This window comes from Protopterus annectens, chromosome 1.part1, assembly GCF_019279795.1.
Source record: "Protopterus annectens isolate FY-2018-M chromosome 1.part1, PAN1.0, whole genome shotgun sequence".
In the NCBI taxonomy this organism is placed as follows: domain Eukaryota; kingdom Metazoa; phylum Chordata; order Ceratodontiformes; family Protopteridae; genus Protopterus; species Protopterus annectens.
The window spans coordinates 532,934,334-532,960,931 of NC_056726.1; the positions used below are offsets into that span (position 1 = coordinate 532,934,334).

The 26,598-nt window shown below is 40.4% G+C and overlaps 2 protein-coding genes across 6 annotated transcripts in view; one reads left to right on the forward strand and one right to left on the reverse strand.

Annotated features, from left to right (window-relative positions):
• XPNPEP3 (X-prolyl aminopeptidase 3) overlaps nucleotides 1-22,953 on the reverse strand; it is a 1,069,913-nt gene extending 1,046,960 nt beyond the window's left edge. For 3 of the 4 annotated variants that reach the window (XM_044076539.1, XM_044076521.1, XR_006365494.1), the window contains exon 1: nucleotides 22,576-22,952. In XM_044076539.1, the coding sequence (XP_043932474.1) occupies nucleotides 22,576-22,636 (61 nt within the window). In that variant the 5' untranslated portion in view covers nucleotides 22,637-22,952. Of the gene's footprint in view, nucleotides 1-22,575 lie in introns of all 4 variants that reach the window. The other variant, XM_044076531.1, reaches the window with a different exon arrangement.
• A 1,380-nt stretch (nucleotides 22,954-24,333) lies between these two features.
• ST13 (ST13 Hsp70 interacting protein) overlaps nucleotides 24,334-26,598 on the forward strand; it is a 1,818,146-nt gene continuing 1,815,881 nt past the window's right edge. For both annotated transcript variants that reach the window (XM_044076553.1, XM_044076561.1), the window contains exon 1: nucleotides 24,334-24,632. In XM_044076553.1, the coding sequence (XP_043932488.1) occupies nucleotides 24,523-24,632 (110 nt within the window). In that variant the 5' untranslated portion in view covers nucleotides 24,334-24,522. The remainder of the gene's footprint in view (nucleotides 24,633-26,598) is intronic.

Here is a 26,598-nt window from a genome sequence, read left to right on the forward strand (position 1 = left end):
ATGTATGTGTCACCAACACTGGTGCTATGCTTCTGAGATGGCCCAGTGGAAACCTCCACGAGTGATGGGTACAGTGAAAACTGACTTGACATTCATAAATTGATTTTTCTGTTGAGAAAGTATAGAGATCCTGATACCTCTGTGGAAAAGTGTGTGTGTGTGTGTGTGTGTGTGTGTGTGTGTGTGTGTGTGTGTGTGACCTATCATTCTGCTGTCCAAAAATAAAAGAAGTGTGTTTCAGTGCTTTTCTGCTGAAAATGTGTAGACATCCCAATATATCTGTGGAAAACATATATACATTATGTATGCGGTATTCATTGTATAAATCTTCATTTTTGTATGAGGGGGGAGGTGGGACAATCACCTAACATTCAGTTGTACTAAAGGAAAACTGTTTCAAGTGCTTAATGTTGACAAAGGGTACACAGACTGATATTTTTGTAACAGATGGATTACTTACCATGATATTTGTATGTTTTATCCTTCTCTGTTTTATGTCACATAGGATTTTGGCACTCAAGCCTACAAATCCATGAACCCCCCTTTTAGTGATGCTGAGAATTAGGTCATAATGCAGGCTCTGAGGTGGCATGGATCCTTTCTGCTTGAGAGAGGCCATGGGAATGTGGCTTCCAGACATGAGATTTGGAACCAGTTAGTCAACGATGTAAAATGCACTTAGTGGTTGCAGTTGCAATTATGATCAGGTACAGCATCGGGCCACTGATATGACATCAACAGCCTGGATGAGGTCAGAGCTGCAGTTGCCCAAGAACAGCTGGCTACAGGGGGGTGGGTCCTGCTACCAAGCCACCACTGACACCAAATAAGGAGCTCCTACCCACGGTCAAAGATCCAGACAGCTCAGTGGAGACTGCTCACCGTGTGCTTGAGGTCTGTGCTGATGGGGCTGGGAGGACAAGTGTCTCCTAGGAACAGCTTCAAGGCAGACTTACATATGGCAAGATTTATATTTGCTTGTAGAATAAAATATATAATTTGACTAGTACTACTTGTGATACAATTTTTTTCTATCTGTACCTACTGATAAGTTATACAAGAGAGTTGTTCAGTACACATGGGTGAACAGCTATTTCTTAACAGAGATATAGATGCTTGTATATTCACTGTGCCCCTGTGTTATTCCTATTGTGATGCTTAATTGCAGTCCTTTCCTTGCTTCATTTCTTCCATGACCATCCTACCTGCAAAGTGTGGAGACATCTGCAAGTATCCTTCTTTGCTTACTACTAAGCATTATTTACACATACAATTATCTGTATGTGTGAAGAGGGTGTAGCAAGTGTCTGTATTACTGTACCATCTGCAGTTGTGTGACCAGTGTTACATTTTGTTCATCTATGTTGCGTTAATATTTAGCAGTAATTTAATTCATGGGCTCATTGCCTATTATCACAGGAGATCCTGACAGTGGAAATGTAGGACTCCTACCACCTAATGTCGGAGTATCGGTATGGTCTGATGATGATGGTGGCCAAAATTTGGCACAGACGAGCGGGTGTAGAGGATGAATCTGACACGGAGGTTGTGACTCACACATCTCCTGGATTTTCTACAGACACAGTTAGTATGGCTACGCATATCCATTTCAATAAGCCCTCATATAGTGAGCAGGTTGAGGGTGACACCGTTGATCAGGGTAGTGCTGTTAGTCCAGATTCAGTGCTGGCTGACTCTGGCCACAGCCAATGCGTGGGCAAGGTGTCATGCAGGAGGGTTGGTAGAGGTGCTCAGAGGAGGCCTGTGGTCCACCCCCCACCTGATGCTGGTGTGTCATTATATACCACTCAGTGTATGTTTATGGCTGTCATGGAGACACAGGCACATTCCACTACAGCCTCCAAGGACATGGTTAGGGTTCCAGCTGTGGCACAAGCGGACACGCATGACTGCCTCCTCTGTTTGGCCAATTCCAATTCAATGGATCAGATGAATAACACAATGGAAGGGCAGTGTCTGTGATGGAACATCTGCTAGGACGGGGATAGCATCCACCTGGCCACAGGTCCGCAACATCATCGGCTGGTGGTCATGGCCAATCCCACTCAGATAGTGGCAGTACTTCCAGTGCTCAGTCAGTGGTTGAGGTGTTCGCACCCAGATGTTATAGGCCATGGAATCGTGGATCTGGACACAGTCATGAGGAGAACACATCCAAGAGACATTGCTCACTTTCAAGTAGCATCACCACATCTGACCAAGGGCATGGACATGCCAATGCAATTTTTGGCACAGCCAGTTCTTGTGGTCAGGGGTGAGAACGATGAACTGATACCTCTACCATGCACGGTTCACACCTGTCCAACATATCAGAACACAGAGCTTGGCTGTGTTCATGCAGATACTCACACATATTTCAGAACTAGTGACCATACAGACACATGCACAAAACAGGTACATGAAGCATTCATGAAGTTTGCAGGTCACTTTGTCTCAGTGGCCATTTCAGAATGAGCTACTTTTTTGCCTGCCTGTCCTACTCACACACACTCACTATTTTTGTGTAAGCCTTGGTCTCATGCCCCTCCCAAACTGTACCCTGTACAAATGATGACAAATGTGCCATCACCTTGTTTCTATCTTTTGGATTTGGGAATACATATGTATTTTGTCTGATGCACAGGATTCATAGCTAACTGGGTGCTTAGTATATGTATTGGTGATGTTATTTTGAAATTTTTACTGATTTCCTACAGCCTTTTAGAGTTGTAATTATTATCTGGAAATTGTTGGTACATCAGAGAGGCTTATTGCTCCACTTGTGAGAATGTAGGGATAATTAGACTTGGGACTGCTTTTTCCAGTCTAGCTAGTTTTGATGCATGAGGCATGTTATCTGATAAATGGCAAAATCTATCTAAATAAGCCAGTCCTGTCACATATTAATGCAATTGCTTGACAAGTTACAAACGTTCTATTTTGGTACAATTTCAAGTAATAGTATACAAGCATCTACAATTCATTCATGTTCTTACACATGTATTTATTTATTTCAGTCTGATGACCAGGGAAGTCCATTGGGCCATGACGAGCCTGTTTTCAGTGGAGGCCTGGGGAGAAAAGCTCCAAACAAAAATTTTTTTTTTACAGAAATTACATGTTGCAAGAAAAACATAATTATCGAGAAATATACAGTGTGTTAAATATAAAACATATAGTCATTGCACCTAGCAAGTTAGGCATACATTGAACATTGAAAAAAAAAAAAAAAACAAGTATCCAAGTACTTGAAACAGTAGTGCATCAATAGTATGGAGTAGATCTGTCCCTAGCATGGGAGAGATCATCTCTGGTCATGGTATAAGTATTGGTAATGGGAATTAGTGCTGATTACACTGGAGAGTAGAAAGAGAGAGGGTTAGAGAGGAGATTAAGTTGGAGTGTGAAAATGGCATTCCCATTTAGAAGACAGACAAGAGACTAGGCGAGACTTGAAATTATGGTTAGATAGGTTGTGTATGAAGGAGGGGAGAGAGTTACACAGTTTAGCTATGGAGCAGGATAGTAGCAGTTGGCCAGGGGGACATGAGGGTTTGTGGACTTGTAGGAGATTTTGGTTTTTGGATCTGAGTGAGTGGTTAGGTATGCAAGGTTTTAAGGATTTAGTGAGACAGGGGCAGTTAACAAGTTTAAAGATGAGCTTGTGGGCAGTGGTAAGTTGCAGCCAAGTTCGAGCCATTTGAGGGTGTGGAGGGAGTGGCATTGGTGGGATGAGTTTTTTGAATTAGTTCATAGGTAGGTACTTGGCTATCGGCCCTGGGGCCTATACAAGCCCAGCCAAAAAGGTACCCTGGCTTTTGCCACCCAAGAAAATTATTTTCCTGTGCCACTGTCGCGCAGAGCCACAGAGGTGATCCCCGGGGTGAATTTCCTATTTCTCATCCAATCATCAAGATTTTTCTTGAAGAGTGCTAATGAGGAGCTTTGTTTGATATAGATAGGTAGTTTATTCCAGAGTATGGGAAGTCTCTGGGACAGGAATCTATCCCTCCCAGCATGTTCTGTTTATTGTGGTGACAAGGTTTAGGTCCCTAGAGCGTGTAGCTCGGAGGGACTGGGATTTCTTTAAGTGGAGCATATCCAACAGCTCTGGGTTTGACATAGCTTTGTATGTTAGGCAGAGATCACCTCCGAGTAGGCGATATGCGACGGAGTAAAGCTGGAGTTTTTTGAGACAGTCTGCATAGGGCATCTGTTTGAGGCCAGTAATCCTCTTTGTGAGGTATTTCTGTGGCCTTTCCAGTTGTTGTAGATGTCTTGTGAGGTACACACCAAAAGGGGAGTTGTACTCTATTAATGGGTCTAATGAGTGATGAGTAGAGGAGAACAATGGCCTCTTTTTTTCTGGATGAGAAACATTTTGTGATGAGGTGTGCCACGTAGAAGGGTTTCCTGACTACTGTGGTGATATGATTATCAAAGGAGAGACTACTGTCCACCTGTATCCCAAGGTCTCATCACACTTTCGGTGTTAAGTATACTACTGCCTATGTTGTAGTTCATGGGTACAGAGTTTTTACCAAAGGGGATGACAATGCACTTTTTGGCATTGAGCTTGAGGCCATGGCTTTGACACCAGGCATTTGTCTCAGTGAGGCCATTTTGTAGGATGTCCACATCGTTAGGAGTTTCGATTATGGCTCCTAGTTTGCAGTCATCTGCGAACTTCGTTAACCAAAGACCTACTGCGTTTGGTACCTACTTCTCTGAAGTACAGGCTAACAGGAGAGGACCCAGGACTGAATCCTGTGGTACTCTACTTGTCACTGGTCTGAAGTCGGATTTGGAGTCTGCTACTTTCACAGTGTGGGTTCTGTCAGTGAGCCAGTTGGCAACCCATCTTGTGACATAGGGATTTATACCTAGTTTAGTGAGTTTATCTATAATTCCAGAGTGAGGGATGGTGTCGAAAACCTTGGCAAGATCTAGATAGGCTATGTGAACCACCTTACCCTTGTCTACGGCTTTGGTGACTGCTTCAAAGAAGTCTATCAGGTTTAGGAGACATGATCTGCCTTTTACAAACCCGAACTGGGTGGGATCCAGAGTTTGGAGATTACCAATGTTTTTGTTTAGAAGTTACATGATGATACGTTCCATGGCCTTGCAGACCAGACTCGTCAGGCTAATGGGGCGGTAGTTTTCGTGGTCCGTGGTGGCTCCCGCCTTGTGGAGTGGAATAACCGTTGCTGTGCGCCATTCAGCAGGCACAAAGCCTGAAGTGAGGCTATGATGAACATGGTACTTAGGTGGGGTGCCAGTTCGTTCTGTAGTTCGTGTAGAATGCAGCCTGAGGATGTTGTCTGGTCCCATGGATGCTGTGTTCTTGGCTTTGGAGAGTGTGTTTTTTACCTGTGCAGCCGTGATTACAGGAACTTTGCATTCCTCCGGTACAGAAATGGGCTCTTTAGAGGGTGAGAGGGGGGTAAAGTTAGCACTGAACCTATCTGCCAGGATGTTGGCAATATCAGTTGTGTTTGTATATTTAGTGCCATTGTGCTGTAACTCAGAGCAGATCTGAGTGTTGCCATCGAGATTCTTGACATGGCTATAGAATGCTTTGTGGTTGTCTTTAGAATCAGTGGCGATTTTGTTTTCGTAACTAGCTTTGGAGGATTTTATCAGGGATCGCAGCTTCTTACTGAGGCTGACCAGGGAGCTCCTCCACTCTTGGGATTTAAACTCTCTTTTGCAAGAGTGTCTTCCTTCTGTTGTACAGTTTATTTATGGCAGGGGACCACCAGACTGGCTACCTTTTTTTGGAGGATAGCGTCTTGGTTCTGTTTGGGATAGCACGAGCTATGCACTCATGTAAGTGCTTATAAAGTGCAATTGTGTAGGATTCGGTAGTCGTAACTGCATTGTCCATCTGCATGGGTATCATGAAGTTCACCACTTCTGTCTTAAGAAGCATGTTGGCTTTGGAGAAATTTTTTACCATGGTTTCCTTAATGGGGGGGTGGAGGCAAGATGTAGATATCTAGGGTAATTAGCTTATGGTCGGATCGGACTAATGAGGAGTTGACTTCAGGTGTGGAACACCGGTCACTCATATTGGTAATGACTAGATCTAGGATATTGTTACCCCTGGAGGGGATGTGGATAAGTTAATCCAGGGCATTGGAGTTTATGAATTCCATAAAGCGTTGAGTGAAGGAGTTGGTACATGAGCAGTTTTCCAGTTAATGGTGGTGGGATAGTTGAAATTGCCCATTATTAGGGTGCTTGGTTGAACCCTAATATTTTCCAGTACATCAAGAAAGGAGGAGTGGGAATCCTGGGAAATGGTGGGTGATCTGTAGCAAGCTACAATTTGGATTGCAGTTTTGCCCAGAGTTAGTTGCACTTAGATAACCTTGGCTGCATTATGCTGAGCAACTAGCCTGGAGGTGTGGATATCCTTAATGAATATGGACACACCTCCGCCTTTGGTGTTCCGGTCCAGATTACATGGCCGAAAAGTGTGGTATGAGTTATAGCCTGGTAGTGCAGGGGTGCTCTCTGGAGCCTTGAACCAGGTCTCAGTCACTGCACAGATATTGATGTTCTCCATTTTAAGGAGTGCCTCGAGTGAGTGCATTTTGAGATTTAGACTTCTAGCATTGAGTAGCATCACCCTCAGTTTTTGCTTGCCTGTTCCTGTTACGGTGGTGAATTTGTCATTTGAACCTTGCCTAAAAAGGCACTATAGGGTCGGCAAGAACCTTAGCCAGTATCCGGAATCGCAGGGGTGACAGGTGCAAGCCATCTCTGGCAAAGCATCGTGGTCTATCGACCATGTCATCCCAGGCAGACAGATACTGGATCCCTTTAGAATGGCACCAGAAGCTTAGCCAATTGTTGAAGTTGATCATTTTGTCCTTGTACTGCGGCATCATTCTGGGTGATGGCAGAATGCTACTCAGGGCTAGGGTCATACCTGCCTGGGCTACAAGATCGGAGAGCTCTTCCATGTCTCTTTTCATGTAGTCCAGAGAGGTACATCTCAGGTGGTTCACACCAACATGGACAATGAGAGAGTCATATTTGTACTCGTTGTGGAGTGACCTGAGTGCATGGGTTATGTGGCGGATCCTGGCACCCGACAGGCAGCTGACAGTAACCTTCTCCTTGTTTAGCCTGGTGAGTGGGACATCAGTGTGCCTGACTATAGAGTCGCCTATGACTAGTGTGTTGGGTACGTTGTTTTGCCTTACTAGCTGTGGTTGAGTGGCACATTGAGTCTGCGGGCTGTGTGTCATTTGGGTTGTGTTGGGGGGTGGAGGTTGCTTGCATTTCTGCTTTGGAGGTCTCTGTTGCTTGAGCAGATTATTACTGAGAGCCTCCGCGAATGTTTTTGTGTTTCTATGTGTGGATTTTGGTGGTGTAGACTTAGTGAGACTACGTGATGAGTGTGGTTTACGTGCAAGTGTTTACCTTCTCCTCTTGACTGTTAAGTTCAATCTTGATTGGAGAGAGCTTTACCTCCAGTTTGGCTAGATAAGTGCATCTCTCACAGGTTGTAATGTTGGGTGGTAGGAGGAGAGGGTTGTCTGTGTACATGAGGCAATTTCTACATTGCCCCAAGATGCCCAGATTCATCAGATAGACAGGAGAGAACACTGGGAGCTGACCCTTGGACGTGCTTGAATAAAAAAACAATTTTCCTCTAGATAAGTGAGGAAAGTGAGTACAAGAGCTGTTTTTCTCTAAGCAAGTGAGGAAAGTAAGTACCAAAACTGTTTTCCTCTAGGTAATGAGGAAGGCTGAGTGCTGCAGTAATTAGTAGGTTATTTAGTGCTTACAAGTTCTGAACAAGTGCTGATCACGAATAAGCAAATTCAAGTGCTAAAAGTAAGAATCTGTATCTGGACTAAACTAGTTACAGGAAAGGGGGAAACAAGTGCAAATGTGGGCTTTTAAATCAGAAAGTTGAGAGAGAGATGGAAAAACTGCCCAAACGGCCAATAACTACAATTTCTGGGCCAGAACCACTCCTTATGTGGTAGGCAGGTTACCTAGTGCTTACCACTCCCACTGATAAGTTAGAAGGCTTCCCTCCAACACAGAAAGCTTGTGGGGGGCTCAGAAGCTTACATCAGTCCTGGAAACAGCAAATCTGAATCTGGACTACACTAGTTACAGGAAAGGTTTTTGTTTTATATATATATATATATATATATATATATATATATATATATATATATATATACACATATATACATACATACATACATATACAGAAAAGTAGTTAAAACAGCAGTCAAAACAATTCAAATGCAGTGCAAGCTAGCACACTTGAGTATGCAGCAATGTTAGACCAAACAGTTTAAAAAATGCAATTAAATTAAAAAGTACTAAAAACAATGCAGAAGGAGTTTAGTAGGCAGAATGAGGTAAAGAGATGGGACTGGGGGAGTGTCCCAGATCAAATCTACAGTGGGGGCGGGCAACTGCAAAAATCTCCAAATTTAAACAACACAGGAATAGGGAGGGTGGGTATGGGAAAACCAACACCTTCAGCAGAGATCTGAAAAACTATACAGTGAAGCAAAAATAACAGTGTACAACTCTGAAGTCAGCCAGCAATGATATAAAATTAGTCAAACAACAATTACCAGTACACAACTCTGAAGTGCCAGAAAAATATACTCAGCTCTGTATATCTCCAGATAGTTTGAAGAGCACTCTTTCATGACACAGGAAGGCTCCAGCAATGATATGCAAATTTGCAGATTTTGAGGTAACAGGATTCGAGTTTGGATCACAAGCCAAGCTGGAGATTGATAATTATTTTGCCTGTTCCAGGATCAACACTTACTTTGATGGTCATCCAGGTACAACTGTTGTAATTCAGGGTTGACTGTCAGATGCTACCAGTACGCAGCCATTACATGGGTAAGTAAAGGTTGTGAGTGTTGCCTAGCACCAAATTTTACTGTATGTGCACAGGATGAAAATTGTACCCTTTAGATGGTCAACACGTGTGCTATCTGTTATGCCTTGGCCACGGCAAGGGCATATTGTGCACACCTATATCTACCTACACCCACAGCAGCTGCTGGTTCCCCCTTTCACTCCTCACCTGTGTGTGTGTGGCTGTGGTGACCTTGCCAGTGGTGGAAGAATGTGTGCTCTTTCTCCTTGGTGTACCTGTTGCAGCCGTTTTCTCAGGATAATAAATGTGTAGGATAGCAGAGACAGTGATAATTTCAACACAAATACTGGGATCGTACTGCAAAGCATGTCCTGATGTATCCAGGAACCACAACCGAGACTTCAGCAGCCCAAATGCACGCTCTGTGATATTTCTTGTTTGAGCATGTGCCTCATTATAGCATTCCTCAGTGGGTAGTGTGCAGGTGTGCATTTCTAATGGGCATCATCAGCCATGGTTTGAGTGCATCCCCTGCATTCCCCAGTAAGTAGCCTTGTAGGATATCACCCTTGGAAAACCTCTGGTAGAGCTGTGAGTTGTGCCAGATATGGGAGTCATGGTAACTGCCAGGGTTGCCAGCACACATGTTCAGTATGATTCTCTTAGCAGTACACACATGTTCAGTATGATTCTCTTAGCAGTACACACGATCTGGCAGTTAATGGAGTGGAACCCCTTTCTGTTAATGTAGGCCCATCCCTGTTGCCTGGGTGGTGCTTTGATCTGAATGTCCATGCAGTCTATGGCACCAAAGACTTCAGGGAAGTGTGCTATGGGGTAAAAATCCTGCATAGTCTGTCCTTGGGTGTACGGGGAAAATATGTATTAGTCACTGGCATGCTGTAGCATAACATTCAGGAAATGATGCAGAAGCCGGAATGCTGATGCCAGTGACACCCCCAGCATGTCCCCTGTCAGTCTCTGGAAGGTTCCTGTAATTAAAATTAAGTGCTACACGCACCTTGGTCTCCATGGATACTGGTTCCCTCGGTTTGCCCTTGCTCTCAGTTGAGGATGACAGAGGCTGCAGAACTTCTGAAGTGTGCCTCTATCCACCCTGTAGCGCTCTCCTATGTCTACCTCATGCAGACTATAAAAAGTTAAATGGGGTCTAAATACCCTACTCTTTCTTGCCAGAGGTCCAGCAGCAGCAGCATAGACATGAGCCTGTTGCACATACAGATGCAGAATAGCAGCAGCACCCCCTAACATTCTTTCCCTCTAGTGTAGTTTCCACGGCTGTACTCCAATAGGTTTTGGAATACAAGACAAAAACTTACACTAAGTGCACACGATTGCTTTATAGCTGGTTGAACAGCTCCCCCATCTTGGATTGGTTGATTACAGCATAAGCAGCTGAACTGTATGCTAATTAGCATGCCAAGATATTTACTGTGTTTGTGCGGCTCTACACATCATGTAGACTCACTTAGTGAATACAAATTAAAGCACTACCATGTGTTTGTCGCTGTGGTTTTAGCGAGCTGTGTAGGGTATACTGAATCCTGCACATTGTCTTTTATTACATTATGTTATGCACAAATTAAAGTGCTTGTAATCAGCTTATTGTTTTTCTGGGTCAAGGCTGAAAGGAGGCCCAGTTAAATAAATGCACTTTTTTGATCATCAAATGAATGAATAAATAAATAAACCATACAAAACAGATGTTCTACCACCAGAAACAAGTCTAGACAATTCTAAATTAGACAAATATGTATGTATGAACTTCTTTCAACACAAAACATAAGCCTGATAAATGTAAAATGCCTGGTTAACATAACATAAAGGATTTGGGTTATGAATTGCTAATAAAACTATGTACTTAGAAACTGGATTCTGTCAATTTGTATTTCCAAACTGTATAACCAAGCAATCCAATTAACCAGGTGGGAATCCTCATGGATTGTTCCTGAAAAGTGACATCTGGATTTAATAGGCTGACAGAAAATGATTGTCGTACTTCCTCTCTAGGAAACCCTTGTACAACCAAAATATTGACTACTGTGCTCCAATTCAGGTGCTCTCCATTTTCATGATGAGACACTTACTGTGCCTCATCTGGTTTGTCCTACAAAACATGAAATCTTAAAAAATAATAAGTTTAACAGTAAGCAAATCTCAACAAAGACCCCCCAAAATTAAATTAATGTCTTACATTCAATCTCCTATGTGAAAGGTAAACCAGTCTACTTAACTGCTACTACTAATCCTGCAGGTTCAGAATTCTTACATTAATATGAGTACTGGAAATCAACATTTGCACTTGAATCAGAATACACATTTTTGTCCTGTAAGCAGCACATGTACTTGTGTAAATAATATACAAGGTAATAAATTAATGGAAAAGATCCAATGATGATGCTGGTGTGACCAGTTAAAATAAAAAAATAAGTTTAACAGTTCCCAGACATGGACTCTGACTTTGAACTATTATTCTACAAGTCTTCTTCTCACTCTGACCACAATACCATGACTTTAATCTTATACACCACACTAAGCCTAATAAAAATGCCCTATTTATGGATTTTTCACATGGCAACTATTGTGCCCCAAACAATCACATTGCATCAACTGGGTGGGATTGCACATTAGCCTTCATGGCACCCTGTAATCAGTAAATTTATCCTTGTGCAGCTTATAAAACCAATAATGGGCAGACTAAGCTAAATTCAACTCCATCCAAAAAGAAATAGCTGAAAATCAAAAGAAGCAAATATTCCTATCAAGTTAAAGGTTGCCATCAAAACAGTTAAGTATATTAAGATATTTTACAACCAAGTCTAAAAAGTGAAACGGAAGAAACAAGAATGTAGTGTTCTAGAACAAAACATTACTACCATAATACAGCCAATAAATATAACTGGGAGTTAGCACAGAGCCTTAAGTTAATAAGCTGTTAATTAACTGCTTCCAACAATCAAGGGCTTGAGTACCCCAGCCTTAATTTTCTTACTAGAGAACTCTGAGCATGTCAGTTAAATAGGATATGTAGAGTCTGAAAAAAAAGATTCATGTGCATCACTGGCCAGTTAACAAAAGAAAATTGCTTACACAACAGACTAGCAAACACATATGGATCAAAGTTCAGACCTCAAACACTCTTCCTCTCTGAAAAATGATTCCACCCAAAGTTATACACCTGATTTGTGCAGTTAAAATAGCCTAGTATACCTCACGCCCTTAGAAATACTCCTAATAGAACATTAGATATGTGCCTGTATCTCTCATATCAGGAAAAAGTCTATTGTGCCCACAATCCACAAGGAAGGTCCTTCTGCAGACCATAGTAGTTACAGACAAATGAGGTTCACAACCACTTTGTGCAAAGATGGAAATCAGAGAGCGTATTCAGACAAACACAAGAAATATCCTTCTTCATGATCTTTACCCAATACATTTTTTTTTTTTTTAGTGTGATCACCTCCTGGGCGAAGTTTTATTTGTCTATACATTGTACTGTATCTGAATTTGGCTAAAACATTTGACTCTGTACCAAATTTTAGAATTATACAGAACCTCAAGATCTGAAGGTAAATGAAACTTTAACAACTTGGGACCACAACTGGGCACAGCATATCAGGTAAGAGAAAAAGACTCCCTAACTATCCATTATCACCAATGGCACCTTTCAAAACTACTTATGTCCTGATGCCACTAAGCCTCTATTTTTCACATGCTAAAACTGAATCAGTCTCTGGCACAGCAAATATGCAGACTATTTCAAACACAGGAGCATTGTTCTTAACCCTACTAAAACTAATTTCCTTCAAACTGCATTTAACATTACATGCGAATGGTGAAGAATAAACTGACTTGCCTTCAGCGTAAAAAATGCAAGATATTGACATTTGGTAAAACTCCTAGCACCTTTATATGGTAATGATAAAGAACAAGGAAAAGCTGATAAAACAGTAAAGGACTTTAGGGTCCTTCTACACGACAACCTTTCATTCAATACCCATAACGCCACTATTGTTGCATAGTATATGGAGTCACCCATGTGGCCCTTTGTGGAATCTACAGCTGTGATAGAGAAGTAATTATTCTCCTTTATACAGCTTTTATTGGATAAAAAAAATACTGCACCCTGTTATGTAATCTACTCATGTCACCTGGTGCAACTGGAAGAGGTACTAAGATACATTATAAAGGTAGCAAAGGAGCTACAAATGTTGTCTTACAGCGAAACACTACATCACCTCTGTATTTTATCACCTTCTAAGAGGAAACTTATGCCTGACATACAGAGCATCAAACAACTCCTTACTGTTAGAAATTCTCTGCTTAGACTACCCACTGGTAACCTAAATACAACTGGTCATTCAGCCTCACTTAGAAATTAATATCATGGTATCTTCAGAGTTCTGCAGCTGTTTGGTAGTTATCACAGAAGATTAAGTTATTTATTTGTTTATTTATTGTACAGGAGTAAGGCTTTGAGCTGCTAAAGAGATGATCTCTGTAGTAAAGAGTAGAGAGTTTGATTCTATCCATCTTCATTTGCCTATTGCATGACTCTGAGAAACTCACTTAACCAGAGAGTGCTCTCAGGTTGCCCCTGAAAAGGGACAAGCGAGTCCAGTTCACTGCTTCAAAAAGAAAACTGGATGAATAAATGGGCACACACAAGCTCCCACATATGATCCAGGGCATCAGGCTCCTTGGTGAGAAACAGGTCTTGATTAAAATAAAAACAAGAAGAAAATTTGTGCATAATGCAGCAATTCGTAAAAATATTAAAGATGAAAAAAAAAACTTGTATATAAAAGACAAAACCTTATGTGAATAATATGGTAATTTGCAAAACTATTAAACTATTTTTTTAAAAAACAAATTAATTCAGTGTTTGACCACCATGCAGTTTTTGCAATGAAACAAAAACACTACAACTGCAAAACTCCGAAGATATGTTATAAATAACAGATTTTGGAACAAGCACTCATCCCCACCACCAAGCAACTCATCTAGGTTTTCAAAACCATTCCACCATCAAAACAACATTCACCACTTCAGGAGAAATCACCACTAACATGGAATTGAAGATCAGCTCAGTTTGTCATTGGGAGCTTTTAAATGGACTAGCACCACTGTCACATTTTAATTATTTTAAATTTGACATTTCAGGAACAGTGTTTACCCATACAACAAATATTCCAAGGCGAACATGCGGAGTCTAATGCCACCCCCACCCCCCCCACACACACACGCCAGTGTTTGGTTAAACACATAATAAACGGATGCAACAAAGAGATCAGCAGCTAAACCGTATGCAGTTGTTCTTTACCTTGCCCTGGATATATATAAATACCTTTCCACTTTCCCACAACCCTTGCCTTTACCTCTGCTTCATATCGGAGGTCCCTTTGTTAAGCAACGAACCAATGCCATTTAATTTATCAGAAAAAAAAAAACGTCTTCTTAGAGACTCTTACTTTTGTATTTGTGATTTTCCTGAAAACAAAGATTTTATTTTCAGAATGTACTTTCAAAACATCTACAATAAAGGAAATTGATGAAGACAGAATTATGATGCCTATTACACATTACTGTCTCAAGCTGCACTGCTTTGAATAATAATGCATGATAAATACTATTTCCCTTTTCACTGCTTTAGATCATATTTGTACACCATCGCAAAAGTATTCTTTGTGTGTGCAGGCTGTACTTTAATGCACCAGAAGCTTTTCTTCCCTCAAAACACCAATGAAAATGTGAAAATTCCCAGTTGGACATTCCCAGTCAACGGATGTAAAGAAAACGGTTGCTGTTTATTTGATAAATGCAATAATAAATATTAATAAGTGCTCCAAAACAGCTACGTCATCACAGAAGGGTGTAGGCAGACATAAATCAATACACTCAAATGACTATTTTTCTCTGAGCAGATCTCAGAATTGGGACTCTTAGGGAGCAGAACAGTGGCTCAGTGGTTAAGACTTCTGTCTCACAGTGTCATGGTCCAGAGTCCAATCCTGGATACTTCCTTTTCTTTCGGCTGTTCCAGTTAGGATTCATCACAGCAGATCACGTGTTTCCATTTCTTCCTATTCCTTGCATCTTGCTCGGTCACATCAACCACCTGCATGTCCTCTCTCACCAGATCCATAAATCTCATCTTAAGCCTTCCTCTTTTCATCTTACCTGGCAGCTCCATCCTTAGCATCCTTTTCCAATATACCTAGCATCCCTCCTCAGCACGTCCAAACCATGCAATCTCGCCTCTCTGGCTTTGTCTCCAAACTGTCACCTGAGCCTCTAATATACGGATCCACCCTCGTCATACCCAATACAAATCTTAACATCTTTAACTCTGCCACCTCCAGCTCTAACTCCTGTCTTTTTGTCAATGCCAGTCTCCAACTCGTTAAACATAACTGGTCTCACTACCCTTTTGTAGACCTTCCCTTTCACTCTTACTGGTACCAGTCTGTCACAATTCACTCCTGACACTCTTCTCCACCCTGCCTGTACTCTCTTCTTCACCTTTCTTCCACACCCACCATTACTCTGACCTGTTGATCCCAAGTATTTAAACTCATCCACCTTCACCAACTCTATTCCCTGCATCCTCACCATTTCTCTATTCTCCCTCTCATTCATGCACACATATTCTGTCTTATGCTCTAGAAAGAAGAGGAATGAAGGTCAGCAGGCCTATCTCCACCTCTCTACGTTCTCCTCAACCTGTTCCCTACTCTCACTACAGATCACAATGTCATCCGCAAAAATCATAGTCCATGGGGACTCCTGTCTGTCAACCTGTCCATCACCATTGCAAATAAGAAAGGGCTCAGAACTGATCCTTGATTTAATCCCACCTTTACCTTGAATGCATCCATCACTCCTACCGCAGACCTCACCACCGTCACACTACCCTTGTACATATCCTGTACCACTCTTACATACTTCTCTGCCACACTCTACTTCCACATACTGTACCACAACTCCTCTCTAGTCACCCTGTCATATATTTTCTCTGAATCCACAAAGATACAATGCAACTCCTCCTGACCTCCTCTATACTTCCCAGAGGAAACATCACATCTGCATTGTTCTTTCCCGGCATGAAACCATACTGCTGCTCACTAATCAGCACCTCCTTTCTTAACCTAGCTTCTACTACTCTTTTCTATAACTTCATATGTGACTGATCAGTTTTATCCCTCTGTAGTTAATACAGCTCTGTACATCACCCTTATTCTTAAAAATTGGTACCAAAACACCTCTTTTCCATTCACTATCTTCCATATTATCCAACCTTCTCTCTCTCTCATTTTTTTCATTCATCATCCCCTCAAAGCACTCTTTCCATCAGTTCAACACACTCTCCTTGCTTGTGAGTATGTTTCTCTTGTTATTCTTCATCATCCTTACCTGCTGCACAACTTTCCCAGCTTGTTCCCTCTGTCTTGCCAATTGGTACAAGTCCTTTTCTCCCACGTGTTCAAAATTTCATACAACTCTCCATACACCTTACCCTTAGCCACCGCTCTCTTCGCCATATGCCTCATCTACTTATACTTCTGTCTACTTTCTTCATCTCTCTGATAATTCCACTTCTCCGACAACCTCTTTCACTGCATACTTTCTTGTACGTCCTCATTCCACCACCAGATCTCCCTGTCCTCCTTCCTCTGTGCAGATATCACACCAAGTACTTTTTCTAGCTGTCTCCCTTACCAGCTCTGCTGCAGTTACCCAGCTATCTATTCGGTAACTCTTCACTGCCAACCAGTGCCCATCTTAACTCTTCCCTAAACTCCACCTCACAATCATCCTTTTTCAACTTCTACCATTTGCTCTTTGGCACTCTCCTTCTCCTCTCCTTGATCTCAGTCATCCTACAGACCACCATCCTATGCTGCTTAACTACGTTTCCCCTGTCATCACTTTACAGTCTCCAATCTCCTTCAGACTGGCCCTCCTGCATAGGATATAATCCACCTGTGTGCATCTTCCTTCACTCTTGTACATCACCCTATGCTCCTCTCTCTTCTTAAAATACGAATTCACCACAGCCATGTCCATCCTTTTTGCAAAATCCACTACCATCTGACCTTCTGCATTCCTCTCCTTAACACTATACCTACCCATCGCTTCCTCATCCCCTCTGTTCCCTTTACCAACATGCCCAATGAAATCCACTCCAATCACCACTCTCTCACCCTTGGGTACACTCACCACCACTTCATCCAACGCATTCCAAAAATTTGTATTATACTGTAGTACTCCACACAGATGCGCAGTAGCAAGGCCCGCCGCAAACCCTCCCACTATCCAACATCAAGTGACATGTACAAATATGCAATGAATATTCATGTACTCACCAGCCTCATGAATATTCATTGTGTATTCACATGATTTTATCAGATATTACTATATCGATTCAGGGAAATAACCATTGAATGAAACATTGATTTTTAAAATCAAGTTTTATAATTTTATTTTAAAGGGACAGCACTATAATTGTTAACGGACTACTGAAGGAACTGCACTATAACTACATTAACTGTAAAGGAACAGCAATGTAACAGCACTACAAACAGTTAACTGACTACTGAAGGAACAGCACTATAAATACATAAATTTTAAAGGAAGAGCAGTATTGCACTTCATAGCTGTTTTGATACTTGTAATATCTTCAAGTCAGAAAAACAGACCCTGTTTCTCACCTAACTTTTACACTATTTGTAACTTATTTATTTCACATTTGTTAACTGGGTTGGTCCAACTGAGCACAGGTCCATTTTCAGTGGAGACCAGAGGAGAAAAGCTCCAAGAAAGTTAATTACAATTTTACAATAATAGTGTAAAATTGTTTTCATTACGTTTGTGAAACCTACCTATACAGAGTAAGATATTATGGTTTTGTAAAAAACAAAGAAACATAATAATAAACAAGTAATTATAATGATGGTAGCATAGTACTTTCCATACAGAATACACACAATATATAGTTCATTAACTAAACACAGCAGAACCAGCAAACTCACTGTTCTAAGTGGGAGATGCAGGTGATAGAAACAGGATTAAGTAGGTCATAGCAGGGGCATAACCAAGTATTCAGGAGAAAGTTCTTCAGTTCTTTTTTGAAATTAGTGTTAGTAATGCAACTTAAATTGGCAGGGAGGTTGTATCAGAATTTTGTTATGGAGGATTTATATAAAAGATTGCCAATGTTCATTTTGGATCTATATATGTGGAGAAGAAATTTGTCAGTAGTGTGTAAGGGACGGTAAGGGGTAAGTATCTAGATCGGAGAGTGAGAGGCAAGCAGTTGTTTTATTGAGAAGGAAGTGGGTCATATGGAGTTGAGATAATATGAGACGATGGGAAAGTTCAATCCAGTGTAGTTTATTAAGAGTAAGGCAGTGGTGTGTGGAAAGTAAGCTGCAAATTTTGCAATTTTATTACAAGTTTCTCCAGTTTAGACAGCAGGCAGGATTGAAGGTTAGTAAGAACTGTGACTCAATTGAGGAGGCTAGGAAGTAGGTAGGCTTGGGCCACGGACAGTCTGGAATCGGAAGATAGAAATTTTCTGTTGCAATATAAAAGACCAAGATTTTAATTCATTTTCTTAATCAATTGCTGGATGTGTAAGTCAAATTTTACTTGGTCATCAACTGTCATTCCTATAATTTTGTGCAAGTTTCAGTGTTAATGGTGATTTTATTTTGGGAAGAGATGGAGAGCTTATGGTGATCACTGGTCTTGAAGAGAAAGAAAATGAGTTTTTGTTTTTTAGGACTCAAGATAAGCTGATTTTCATTTAGCCTGCTTTCAACTGAGAGGAAATATTGTTGTGAAAGTGTCTGAAGTTGTGAGATTGAGTTTGAGGATGTGATCAAAATGGAGTCACCCACGTACTGTACGAGGGTTGAGTGGGTAGTGGAAGAACGGAGGTCATTGGTAAAGATGTTAAAAAGAAGGGGTCCCAGGATAGAGCCCTGTGGTACGCCAGTGTGTATTGGTAGAAAAGTAGAGCAAGAACACTGCCAATTGACAGAATGTAGTCTGTCTGTGAGATAGGTGGAGAACAAGAGAGAGTTGATGTGAAAAGGTTTAAGTCAGCCAATTTGTTTAGTAGTTTGGAGTGCGATACTGTGTCAAATGCTTTTGAAAGGTTTAAGAACAGACATGAGACTAGGTTATCATCTCTGGCTTCTGCAATAGTGTGAGCAAAGGACAGAAGGGCTGTAGAGGTACCGTGGTTTGGTTGAAATCCATGTTGGGCAGGAGTCATGAGGTTATTTTGGATGAGGAATTTCAGTACCTGGTTATGTATGCATTTTTTTTCAAAAATTTTGGATAGTGAGGACAGTATAGCGATGGGTCTATAATTGGAGGGATCAGTGGAGTTACTACCTTTGTGGAGTGAAATTGTGTAGAAAGACTTCCAGATGTTGGGTACAGTAGCTTCTTTAATAGATCTATTAATAAGTATTGAGACAAGACAGGCAATAGTAACCGTTAGCTGCTAGTTTCAGAAAGTGGAGGGGGTAGACTGTCAGCAGAGGGAGAGCACGGTTTAAGTTTTAGAAGGAGAGACTTTATGTAGGAAGTTGAGATAGGGTTGAGAGAGAAACATGTTTCATTATTTGTGGTTTAAAGTACTGTTTTTGGGGAGAGGTTGTGGGTGGCATTTGTTAATTTACTAATGGTTATCAAAAAAATGGTTAAGGTGAGAGGTAGTGTCTTGGTCTGTAAGGTTAGGGCAACAGCTGGGAATTTGTGATTTATCAGAGTGAAGGACTGAGTTAATATTTCTCCAGATGTTTTGGGGGTTGGATTGATGAGTGGATTGTGCCTTGAGGTAAAATTTTCTTTATCATTATATATTTGATTTTGGTGTGATTTCTTGTTTCTTTAAATAATTGGTGGTGAGTGGGGGATTTGGTTTTTTTTTTGCAATGTTTCCCAGAGGGAGTCTCTTTTAAGCATTAGTGCAGGAGTATCTTTACTGAGCCAGGGGGCATAGTTTGATTTTTATTCTTATTTTGCGAGGGTTACTAGTGAGTAAAAGTATGCCAAGAAAGATGTGGTTGAATCTGAGTACAGCATCATTGACAAGAAGTCAGTGTAGGTTAGCCAATTAACAGAAGAGAGTCTATCATTGAAAATGGTGGGGTTGAAGTCACTGAGTTTACGGCAGAATTTTTGTAGATATGACTTATTTAGCTGGGGAGTGTATCTTTGTATACTGATGGGTAAGTGTTCTAGGGTTATGGTAGAAACGAGGGTTGCTAGTTAGGATACAGTCAAGTGCCGTTATTGGAGTTTTTGTTTAGTTTTGCAGAGGAAGTAATTAGCTGAGTAAAGCCGAACAAATTGATGCTTTGGGCAGGGGAGTAGGTTGAGGGTACTCCAATCAATGTTTATATCTCATAGCAGAATAGTTTTGTAGGCTATATTTTGTGACACCCGGGAATGTTTTCAATGATAGGGATGTTCTTGCCAGGTGGAATATACACTGAGGCGATAGCAAGCTTTCTGTGATTGTTTTGATGACAGTTTAGAATTAGAATTTCTGCAGGGTGAAAGTCTGGTATAGTAATGGGAAGGAGAGAGAGGTGGTTAGACTATAGGATAGCCACATCTCCACCTTTTAACTGGTTCTATCTAGTCAGTAGATGTTGTAGCCATGGGGTAGAATATCTGCGTTAGGGATATGAGGTTTAAGCCAGGTTTCTGATAGTGCTAGTAAGCGACAGGAATAATTATGAAGGTCAGTAACTTTATTCAATAGGTTTTGTACATTGATGGAAAGAATACATATGTTCTTGGGAGACTGGGGGTAGGGATGCAATGTGGAGTATTAAAAAAAACAAACAAGCAATAACACAGTTTGAGATGTCTTTGATTACTGACTTCTGTACGTATACAATGACCGAGCAAATCTGACTAGTTTCTTTAGATAATAAGTCTTAAAAAAAAAAGAGATATTACAAATATACCAGAGTTTGGTGCGGTGGGTCGTTCATAGAAATTAGCCATTGCACTAAAATAGTGAAGTGAAAGGGACGATGTTGTGTGGTAATATATCATAAGATCACTCAGTGTAGAAGTTCAAAACATTGTTTTCACTCCTGTTTCCACATATCTAGTCAGACAAACGACATTATGATGACCCTACGCTTCCTTAGCTTGTAACTAATCTTCTCACAGAGCTGGCACTGTTATGGCTCAAAAAACAACTGAGTGGTTTTAAAACATAATTTATAATTTAATATAATGCAGTCAGAAAAATGTGTACTATGTTGCTAATAGTGGTAGGGCTGGCAAACATACAAACTTACTCATGATTAACACTGATAATCTTGTTGATAGCTGTAAAGAAGCATAATCAACGTCCAATGTATGCATGACATCACTGCATATCTAAAGGTCAATCAAACATGCATCATTTGCATATAACATCACAGTCAGTTGGCATGTCAGTCACACAGGCCATGCTTACTTCTGCTTAGTCTGACCATGTGGGGTACTATGATGCAATTATGCTCACTAGTCAGTATTGCCATGGGGTCTAAGTTTTCTCTGTGCTCCATAGTTTCCTCCAACACATCCCCCTTAACTCTCCAGATTTTTGCAAGATGTCCAGATTTTTGGTCTGTTCCTCATAAAATTTGTGGTTTTCTGGCAAATCATTGTGGACTGATGTCAGTAAATAATGACAGGCATTTGACTTTCAGACTTCAAACTCTTTAGAGAATGCATGATGATACAAAACCTGTAATTTTATCAACTTGCTAAGTTAATAAGGGCAATGTTTAAAAAATTGTCCCTATTTTGGGCCTTTCTATTCACATTATTTTTGCTTTTGTCCAGATTTCTTGCTCTGAGAAGTTAAGATGCTCCAATATCCCAAAACCACTGCTAGTTGATGGTCTACAACTATCTATATACTTGCAGCATTTACCTTTCTTGCCCTTGTGTCAGAAAACTGCCACAGAATTTACTCATTTACCCAGAAAAAAATATATTGACGACATGCATAGAAGAGGCATTTTTATCATCACAAAAGCAATACTTACTACGATTTCTAATGTTAGGCAGTTGGTTGTCAACTTGAAATCCAAGTAGAAAATAAAATTCTAGCTAAAATCCTAAAGTTTCAGAAACTGTAGACATATATGCCCGTCGTGGGAAACTCATGTGTCAAACCCAAACTGCACAACAACACACTGATTTAATAAACGTAATCAGCAAATCTATCACAACGCTCATCAATTAGGGAAAAATCCAGAAATAATCAGCATCTTGGTTAAAATATTTGTACAATAAACTTAATACTTTGGTGGAATAGGATAGTGAAAAGTCTGACGTAAAAGAAGTCTAGAACACTAATTATTGTCATTATGTGTAATTCACCACCATTCCTAAAAGCCATCAGTTTTAGGATGGATTAAGAGGTACAGTGCTAACATTTGAGTAAACATTAAACTGTTGATAGGTATGCCATCAGTACAACACTGCCCCTTGTGTCTGCAAAAAGAGATTATGAACTGCTACGAAATTTACGTAATCCTATTTTAAGTTTTTGACACATGAAGGAACAAAGTAGGCTGCAACACACACAGAAAACAGCAATAAAGATATAGCACAACAGATGTAAAATAAGGTTAAAGAAACTCTACCTCTGATCCAAGAGGGAATCATGAAAGCAGCAATAAACATTCCCGTGGAGCGGATTAACATCTTTAATGTCACAGTACAGAAGTACCACCCCACGAAGACTAATTTACATAAGTAAACTATATTGAGGTGTAGTACATCCAACAACTCATCCACACCGTCACCCCTCCATTTATTCTAAATATCCTTTAAAGTGTAAACTACAAGAAACCCCCACATGACAACAAAAGGGGCGACATTGCGCCCTTCTTTCTGTGTAGTCGACAAGCAAAGTCGTCATTCACGTACGACTAAAATATGACGCCCCGGAATTCTGATTTCAAGTGGAAGTTTTGGTTTCGTAGTAATGCTGTAATGTTTCCCGTAGGGTTACCACCTGTCCCACTTTGCGAGGGACAGTCCCTCTTTGGCTAGTTGTGTTCTGACAAAAAATTAAAAAAATGGCAAATGTCCTGAGATTGTAGGACAAAATTATTTCCTATATTTTATGTAATAGTTGCATAAAACAGTTATTTTGTATCTAAATACCTAATTGTTATAAGAAACAGAATAAGCAACTGAAATGCTACAAGAATAAGCTTTTATTTAGGCAAAAAAAAAAATTAAGTTCTATCATTTGTACTGACCGTGGGTATGTGTCGGCCTGTAAAATCTGATGTTTGTACCAAAAATTTCCCACTTCGGCCATTTAAAAAGGTGGCAACCCTAGTTTCCCGTTCTAGTCAGAAGGGGCATTTACTAAGACAGTTAATTACCGACTTTGGAGTCATTGCTCGCTTCCCTTTTTGACAGCTTTTCAGCTGCAGTGAGAGGATATGATTTTCACATTCAAGTGTCGTTTTTCATCGTCTTCAGTTACTAAATCTCTTTATATATAATATACCAATTAAAAGGGTACGGGCCATACCTCGCAACTGTCCAGATTTTTGGTTTATATTTTTCGTTACTTCCTCATAAAATGTGTGGTTTTCTGGCAAATGGTCTGAGAATTTAAGTCACTAAATAATGACATACATTTGAAAAAGATTTCAAATCATTCCGAAAATGTTTGTTAAAACCAACTCCGTAACTTTATAACCTCAGTTTATAAAAAGCAATATTTAAAAGTTGTGCTTATTTTGGGCCTTTGTCTCCCTATTTTTGTCGGGCTTTGTCCAGATTTCTTGCGCTGAGAGGTATGGACAGAAGTTTTCCAATAACTAAACCCAGCCTCTTAAACTCATTATTACTGGTATCTTAACCGTTTTCTGTTTAAAATGTAACCTAATTATCTTGTGCACCTTTTATGATTATTCAAAGGTCAATAATAGGGTGACTTTTACTTCTCAATACTAATTTACAACTTAAAAGCTTTGTGCACATTTTTAAGAATAAAATACCCCACTCCACGACATACTAAAAAAAGTCTGTTATAAAATGATTGCATCCCACTGTTCTATTTATTATCTTGCAGCAGAAAAACGATCTATGATAAGTTTAACCCAAAACTAAGAGCTCTAGAACTTAAACCTTTCGTTGTACATATCTAGCGCTGACTGCATTCTTAAATCTGCCGAATTTAATTCACTATCAAGAGTATAACCAAGTATTTTTACAGAACAGCCCACACAGTAAACACCAAAATAATGTTAATACAAGTGCATAACTATGTGGTTTATTTAGACTCAGGATTGTTTTGGGGCGTCAAATTCCAGAATGTTCGGTTTAAGTTGAGGACCTTTCCTTGATCGAGCCACTCCCCCTTTGAAATTTTAGGGGTGGGCCTCAATGGTTAGGTTCATTTACTAAATTTTTTTTTTTGCGAGTAAGTGTAGAGGAAGAGTGAAGCTCTTTCTAGTACAGTCTATGAAGTTACACGTAAATATTAAGAAGTATTGTTATTTTTTCTGTTCTCTCACAAGTGGTGTGCATCTGTAACGGTTGGAATATAGTGGTGTCCCTGTACTACCATGGATTCGAAGAAAGTTGAAGAACTGGAGATGTTTGTGATGGCGTGCATAGCTAATCCGGCCCTGTTACACGCGCCTAATCTACAGTTTTTTAGGGAATGGTTAGAAAGGTATGTTTGCTTGTGGTTGACGTGTTTGCTACAAGCGTGGAGTGTTAGCAGTTAGGTGGTGGCTTCTATTACACATAAGGAGTTTGATCACATGGGTTATAAGAAGTTGTAGCTCTTTCGTGGATTTGGTGCAGTTGTACGTTAGTCAGCTAAAGTTGAAGGACCATTTACTTTTACGTTTGCTGTGTTTTAAATGTTAGGGGGTGTGTTACAGTCAGATAATGTTTTTGGTAGTTCTGCTCGCAGCAGTATTGTGGTGAATTTACACGTGATACATACTAAAATAACGAACGTTTTTAATCTTTTTTTGTGTAACTGGTTTTGTAGTGGTGATTAATGAGCTTCATTTGTTTTGGCTACCTAATAAATGCAGTTGATTTAAGGGGAAATCAACTTCTGTGCTTTAAATTGTTTTGCTGATCGTTGTTAAGGAAAATAACAAAACTTGGATCAATTTGGATTAGGAGGGCTTTTTATGCAGCATTTCTCCGATAGTAAAAGTTTTTTTGACAGTTAAGTCTCGCGTATACTTAAACTTAGCTGTAGGCTGAGTTTTAAATTTTGACTTATTCATTGCATTTGCCCTTTAACGTTTCGTAACCTGGCAACGCTATGGTAGTAACCCAAAATGAGTCAGATTTGCTGAATTGTTGGCTTTCTGGTGCCCCTTAATTGGAGAGGGCATGTACCACTGAAAGGATATTTTAAAACCAGTGGTGAGCCAGGTGGCTGTGAATTTGCATCACGTGCTCGGGGAAACTAATCTGTATCTAAACTTCTAGATCTGTTAAGGTTCTAAACTTCTAGATCTGTTAAGGTGTCTGTTTAGTCAGTCGTGGATTATCGTGTATATAATTGATTCACGTTTTGACACACGAGAGATGCATTTTTTATGGCCAATGAGTGAGAGGGACCTTGTGATTTGCTATGCACAAGTTGTGTAATATATATAACATACCCGGTCCCTATTGAGTGCCTCATCATTAGCAACCCCCCCCTAAGCACACAACCTATGGTGACAGATTTTGGTTCACAGATTGACAACAATCTCACGTTCAACCCTCATGTAGTGGCAATGATCAGAAGCCTTTTACTTGATTCATCTCCTAGGGAAAAGGAGTACATCCAGAAAAAAGGGGGTTATCGCGTCTCTCTGCTTCTCCCTCGTTCAGCTAATAATTTAGTAAAATGCCCTATTTGGTATGTACCTCTCTAAACACCTGCACAAGCTGGAAAGGCCACAGAAATACCTCACAAAGAGAATCCATGGCCTTCAACACCTGTCCTATGTGGACAGGCTCAAATCACTATAATTCTATTCGGTATCATATAGATTGGTTAGAGGTGATCTGTGCCGCACCTACATGGCAATTTCGGACCCTGCCCTACTAGAGATTCTCCATTTCCATAAGTGTAACTCCTCGGGCATTACTCAAAAGCCTAAATCTAATATGCAACATTAATACATCTGCTTGGGAGACAAACGCTCCCAGAGGCTGCCCCATCTTGGGAGTAGACTTCCCATACACGTCAGAGTATGTCACTGACCCTCTTCAGGGGCAACCCTGGTGAGTGGATGGGAAACCACAAATTTGTCCCAGGGGTTCCACCTGTGTCCCTCATTGACATGGGGTTAACTGAGCTTACTTTTGGGGGATAAGCTCTTGGCTAGGCTTGTAAGGGCCCCAGGGCCATTGACCTAGTAACCTCTTATGATCCTATATATGTAGATGTGTGAAAAAATAATCTTTATGAAGGCGTGTCTGTATATGTGCACGTTTGTATGTAAAAAAAAATATATATAATGCATGTATGCGAATTAAATAAATATATATATATATATATATATATATATATATATATATATGTATACACACACATCTACACAGTGTGTGCGTTGTGCTTTGCTTAACCGTTGATTAGTGCATTTGAGGAGAGGCTGTCTAGTCCATCCCCTGGTACAATT